Here is a 6988-nt window from a genome sequence, read left to right on the forward strand (position 1 = left end):
TATATAAGATAAGTAACTATTAAATTATATATTTATATAAGAATTATTAATTGATTAAAATTTTTTGTAAATAATATAAAATAAATAATATAATTTTATATTTGTATAAAATTTTAGAATATAAAATATATTAATAAACTATTTAAATATAATAAACTATTTATAAAATAATAAATATATTTTAAATATAATAATATTTTTAAAATTAATAATTGAATAATTGATGAATTATTAAATAAGATAATTTTTTATAAAGTTAAAAATAAATTTAATATTATAAAAATATAATATTATATAAATTAACATATATCATTAATCAATTATAAAATTAATAAATTAATAAATTATTAGTAGGATATTGAAATTTTAAAATTTAAATAAATTTCATCTTTTAAAATTTTATTCATTTCTAATCATACAAATAAGATAATTACTTGTATCATTATCGATAAGTAGTTACATTCAATCTTATTTATCAAGTTACGGTTATTAAGTGAGGGCAGATCAAAAAAAAATCTAATAAAGTTAATGTTGAATCGCTAAAATTAAAATGACATAAGATAATAAAAATATATAATTCTTAAAATATATAATAAAAAATGATTTTTGAACTGTATTTTTAAAAATCGATGAAATTTTATAAATAAATTTTTCAATTTGATTGAAATTTTATAAAAAGATTCACTTTATAAAAAAATAATATTTGCAAGGATTTTTGAATGTTAAATTCAAAATTTTACAAAAAATTTTTTATCACTTTAGTATCACTTCCAATATTATCGATATAGCATCAAGTAAGATTAAAACAATATTCACTATTTTTTCTGTAAAAGAATATAATAAATATTTTTTTATTGATAAAAAAATTATATTGAAAAATTATATCATGAATTAGTGAATAAACTATAATATTCAACACATATCAGACTTGTTATTTTTAGATGTTAACTTAGACTTGTTTTTCTTCAACATATGTTACTCAGACTTGTTCGTGCTTGGTCGAGCATGTAGCCAATGCTATCATTATTGTTTGACTAGACTACACGCTTTATGATTGGTTAGTGTTTTTTGTTAACTCATTAACTCATTAACAAAATCATAACGAAATTTTCTTTTGCAAAGAAAAATGTTGTTTGAAATTAACTTAGAAATCTCTAGTTAACGGATGCTTCTATATTTTTGGAACATATATATTATATATATATTATAGTTAATTCGTAAAAACAAGAAGTTAATTCGAAAAATATATACACTTTCTTACACTTAATTTATTTATACAATATATTTTCTAATATTTATTAATAAATGTATTTTCATATATGATTTAGTAAAAGTATAACATAAAATAAAAATAATATAATTGACAGGATTGATTATATCCTTTTATTATATAAAATCATATATATATAAATATATATAAATATTATATAATATATATATAATTATATAAATTTTTGCAAATTTCAGATTTCTGTTTTCAATAAATTTATACAGTATCAATCTAAGACAAAATATTTTTATTATTATAGAATGATATGATAATTTTGATTTTCATTAGTTTTAGTTCTTTAAGTTTTCGCTAGATTTTAAATTGAAAATTCAAAACAAAGTTTCCATAACAACGATTGGCAAGCGTCACTTGTAAAGTTCAAACAAAATAATTAGTTAAAATAGTAGGGTTATATATGGTGATAATTGATAAATCATTGTGAAAAATGGGTCGTACTGATTGGGATCATTTATTGTCAACGGATCCATCATCATTGACTGATGATGATATGGAGGATTTTTATCCTGCTATAGTTAGCTGTGATGTTGATGACATTAGTGATATACATAACCTACGAACTCTAATGAAACTATCTCAAGAAATACTGCAATACAAAGATCATCAAGTAAAAATAATTATTTAAATTGTTATTATCTTATTGCTATTATCTTAAATTGTTCTTTATAGAATATCTTTATTATTATTTATGTGATATTTATTTAATAAAAATAGCATTTTATTTTTATTCGTTTGATTACATATTTCCTTATATAAAATAATATAAAAATAATTAGTATTATTTAATATAATATTTTTAAATTTACTTGCTCAATAGGTAGAATCATTACTCTTAGAATGTGGTCAATTAAAACAAACAATTTCTTCTTTAAAACCTGAACCTGCTAAACGTAAGAGAAAAGGTAAATTGTTTGTGTTTAAAATAAAATTTAAATTAAATAATGATTATTATTAATTAAACTATTATATTTATTATATTAAACTTATACTACTAAACCTATTATATTAATTTAATATGCAATATTTGTATAATGTTATTATATTGCAATTAATATTATATTACAATTATAATAAAAAACATTTTATGTGATAGAATGGGATGTATCTGATACAAAACATGAAACTGCTGAATTATCTAAAGTAAGATATTTGATTAAATATATAATAAAAATATATATAATATATTTGTAGTATCTTGTAAAATTATTTTTGTTATTTGTTTTAAGCATATAGATATATCTGAAAATATTGATTATGATGATGCTTTGCAAGAAAAAAATAAAAAAATAAAAATTCTTATGACAGAATTGGAGGTGAGTTTGGATAAAAAAAATAGAGAAAAACAATATTTTGATATATTTTGATATATTTTATATACAGAATACAGAAAGAGATAATATGGTATTAAAAGAACGTTTAACAACATTAACTCAAGAAATGGAAGATGCAACAGAAAAAATGAATGAAATGACAGAAGAACTCAATTCTGCTCAAATTAAATCTATTGAATATAAAGGTTATTATGATGAAGTAAAATAAATAGACATAATAGACACAAGTTTTCAATTAGATTATTTTATTACATATTAATAGTATTATATATTAATTTCAGAAAAAATATCTGATTTAGAACGTGAAAATATTGCATTAGTTAGACAAATTGAGGAAATTACAACTCAGCAAACAGATAGAGATAAAGCAATAGATGATTTTAGTACAGCAATTGATGCTAGAATTAATGAATGGAAGGTACATAGAGATATAATAATTTTCTTATTGCTAATTCAAAATAAAATTATTATATTTTATGATAATTTGTTAGATAATATTAGAGGAAAAAGACAAAGAAATTTTGCGATTAAAAGAAAATTTATCCCAATCATTAGTACAATCTGTTGTTTCTGCTAAAGAACAAAATAAAAGCGAAATAATTTATTTAAATGAACAAATAGATCATCGCGATAAAATTATAGTTGAATTAAAAACCAAATTAACTGAAGCCACAATTGAAATTAATGAAAGTGCAACTCTTATAGAAAAATTAAAAATAGATGCACAAAAGTATGTATATATTTTAAAAAAATAAAGATGTTCAATAAATTAAAAGTTAAAATTTTATTGGTATTTCCTTTAGAATAAAAAAAAGCGACAAAAAAAAAGAAGAAAGGGATTTGTTAAAAAAATTACAAAATGCGAATGAACAAATTTCCAAATTGCAAGTTAAATTGAACGAAGCAGAAGAAGATGCTGAATCAAGAAGTAGTAAAGTCAGTGTAGATATTCTTAATTTATCAGATGCATTTTTTGAATTTTAAAAATATTTTATTTTATTTAGTTATGCGAAGTATTAGCGACATTAAAAAAATATGAGGACGAAAATCAAAGTTTAACAGATGCATTGAATGAAATAAAAGATCTGAAAAATGATTTGGAAAATAAGAATGCATATATAAAAGACTTAATTAATGTTGTGAATAAATTAGAAATGTTGAATTCTTATCAAGAAATGGAAATTATAACTCTTAGGTAGTTAATTATACATATTCATGCATTTTTCGAAATTTTTCTATTGCATATATTTAATAGTGCAAATTATAGGGAAAAATTAGGTATTCCGGAAGATGAATCTGTATCAATTGAACATGCTTTAGCGAAACGTAAAGAACAAGAAAAGAAAATGGAAGAGTTATTACAACAAAATAAATTGCTGATCGAGGAAAACTTAGAATTAAAATCAGATGTAAGAAATCAATAACATTAATAATATTTTTTTTTATTAATTTAGAAAACAATATTTTTTTAAATTACTTTAAAATATTTTAGATAAGAGTATTAAAATATAAATTATGTAGGACTTCAAAAGAATTAGATTTTTCAAATACTACTACAAACGAGACTACTGAATTTTTCCATTCAACCAAACTGGCAGAATCTACGCCTACGTGGCATTCGAAATTAAATATTTCTGAGCTACAAGAAAATATGCAGATGGTTATAGAAGAAAATGAAGCCTTAAGATCAGGAATGCACGAAATTCTGGATAGTATTCGGAACCAAGATGGTGAATTTTCGCTACTTTTAATGGTACTTTAATGATGCACAAATGTTTTCTTTTTTCACGATAAAGTTTCTTTTTGATTCTTTTTTTCTTATCTTTATTTTTAATAACACACATAAATTATTAAATACACGTATACTAACTTTTTCATTTTTTTTTCATTTTTTTTTATCATTCCATTATATTATTATATTATATTATTATTATATTATCATCCATTTATAAATTAAACAGATAACTAATTATTTAATACCTCAGGAAAAAGTAATGTAGAAATACAGTCTAGTATCTTAGAAAGGTTGTTAGAAGCTTTAGATGTGAGACATTTAGCAGGATGGTATCATCCTGCAATGAGATTGCAAGAGCATCTGAATGTTGTGCAAGGTAGCAATACTGAATTGAGGGACCAACTTAAACAATTAAGGTAGATATTTATATATATATAATTATGGCTATGGCGATTTGAGAAATATAATTTTATTTTTTTATAGAATTTTGTAAAATGATAATTTATATTTGAGATTAATTTATTAAATAAAATATTTTTCTATCTAAATTTATTTAATAATATATTTTTCTATTAAATATAAAATATATTAATATTATTATCATTATTATATTTATTATTGCTATTATTATATAATTATATTACCATTATTATAAAGTAAAGTATTAATTATTATCTTTATATTTTATTTTTCTTTTCCTAAAAAACTTTTTAATTAATTATTGCATGTATATTAAATTATAATATTAACAATTGAGAATTTGAGAATTTTAAAGAATAATTTTAATTCTCAAAGTTGAATAATATCAAAGGAAACGCATTTTTTCTAAGCTTTTTATTGTATTATAACATCTAATTATTATAATTTGATATAATTAAAAAAGTTATGATTATAAAATATAAATAATTGCAGAAAAGAATTGCAAAAAAAAGATAATATATTGCACAAATTAATTTTAAACAATGATGATTTTGATAAGATTTATCGAAACATTGAAGAATCTGATAGCGAAAAGATATCAATATATCTTACTGAAATGAAAAATTTGCAAGAAGCATACAAAAGTGAGACAGAAGAATGGGAACAGCAAAAGAATTTGTTATTAGAACAAAATGATGAGCTTAAAAATGAAATTGAAAAATTAAAACTTCAATTTGATGTTTATGAACAGAGTGCAAAGATATTGGAAGAGGGTGAGGATGAAATTCGAAAAGCTTACATGATTAAAACCAAAGAATATGTAGAAGCTTCTAGCGAGGTTCTAATAGCGAATAGAAAAGTTATTGCTCTTCAACAATTATTAAACAAAGAAATCACAAAAGCTTATCAAGATAAAAAAGAATCAATAAAGAATGAGAGCTATTTAAGTAAATCATTAGCAGATTCCAATAAACATAATAAGATTCTCGAACAAGAGATTTTGATATTACAAAGTAATTTGTTCAATACAGTCAGTTCTACTATTTATAATGAAATGAAAGAGAAACATGAAGAATTAAATATTCGTTTCCGTAATTTAATGGAGAATAATTTGATGTTAGAGAATGATAATGAGATACAATATTTAAGAAAAGAATTAGAATTGTTAAAACAAGAAAAAAATCAATTTATAGATCATTTGCAGAAAGAAATTGATTACAAAAATGATCAAGATTTAATAGAAAAGTTAAAGGAAGCTCAAGCGAAAGAACTTTTAGAAAAGCAAAGAGCAGATCATGTGACTAGTTTACATGAAATCTTGCAAATCCAATTGTCAAAATGCGAAGAAGATCTTAAAGATGTAATTGCTGCGAAATCTGAATTACAAGAAGAATTAATTATTTTGCACAAAAAATTATCTAAAGATTTGCATTTTGAGAAATCTGAGCAATTGAACGATAAAAAAGTACCAGCAATAAAAGATAATAATTTAGAGCTTCAAGTAGAAATTGAAAATTTGAAGAAACATTTGCAGATTACTCAAGAAGAAGTCAAACAGCAATATTCGTTAAATTCGTTAAAAATATTGGAATTGGACAATCTTAGACATCACATATTAAATTTACAAGCAATTAGTGAAGATAAAGCTACAATTTCGAAATTGGATTTCGAATTAGCTAGTAAAAATATAATAGAAATGGATTTAAATGCACAGAAAGCGAAATTAGAAAACGAAGTATCCTATTTGCAACAAGAACTTGATAAATCAAGAACAACTTGCGAAGGGTTGCGCACTTTCGTGCAAGATTGCCGAAAACAATGTGATAATCGTTGCAGGTGAAATTCTATTTAGAAAATTGTTTTATCTTCTTTAACGACAATTATTTTGTGAAATTTCATTAATTTTTTTATATTCTAAAGTACAATTAGGGACAAAAGTAAATAAATGAGTAGTCAAAATAGATATTAACAAAGTGTAATTAAAATTGTCATCATTATATCTGTATTTAATCTTTATAGTATAAATATAAATTATTTAAGTTAATAATTAAAATTAATATTTACAGTTGTGTAAGAATAAATTAAGTTTTTATAAAAAATTAACTAATTGCGAGAAGATAAAAGTAAGTGGAAATATAAAATTATTATATTAATTAATATATTATAAATTAATATATTATATTATAATTTATTAATTAATATATTATAAATTAA

At 21.1% G+C, this 6988-nt stretch overlaps 1 protein-coding gene across 3 annotated transcripts in view; it reads left to right on the plus strand.

Annotated features, from left to right (window-relative positions):
• Window positions 1–1546: 1546 nt before the first annotated feature.
• Window positions 1547–6988, plus strand: part of LOC102680589 (centrosomal protein of 290 kDa-like) — a 23950-nt gene continuing 18508 nt past the window's right edge. For all 3 annotated transcript variants that reach the window (XM_031514229.1, XM_031514230.1, XM_031514231.1), the window contains exons 1-13: window positions 1547–1895; window positions 2106–2190; window positions 2382–2428; window positions 2515–2601; window positions 2669–2804; window positions 2901–3037; window positions 3111–3349; window positions 3423–3555; window positions 3624–3814; window positions 3887–4028; window positions 4112–4349; window positions 4605–4770; window positions 5267–6610. In XM_031514229.1, the coding sequence (XP_031370089.1) occupies window positions 1716–1895; window positions 2106–2190; window positions 2382–2428; window positions 2515–2601; window positions 2669–2804; window positions 2901–3037; window positions 3111–3349; window positions 3423–3555; window positions 3624–3814; window positions 3887–4028; window positions 4112–4349; window positions 4605–4770; window positions 5267–6610 (3125 nt within the window). In that variant the 5' untranslated portion in view covers window positions 1547–1715. The remainder of the gene's footprint in view (window positions 1896–2105; window positions 2191–2381; window positions 2429–2514; window positions 2602–2668; window positions 2805–2900; window positions 3038–3110; window positions 3350–3422; window positions 3556–3623; window positions 3815–3886; window positions 4029–4111; window positions 4350–4604; window positions 4771–5266; window positions 6611–6988) is intronic.

Source organism: Apis dorsata, unplaced genomic scaffold, assembly GCF_000469605.1.
Source record: "Apis dorsata unplaced genomic scaffold, Apis dorsata 1.3 scaffold_935, whole genome shotgun sequence".
NCBI classification, from domain to species: Eukaryota; Metazoa; Arthropoda; class Insecta; order Hymenoptera; family Apidae; genus Apis; species Apis dorsata.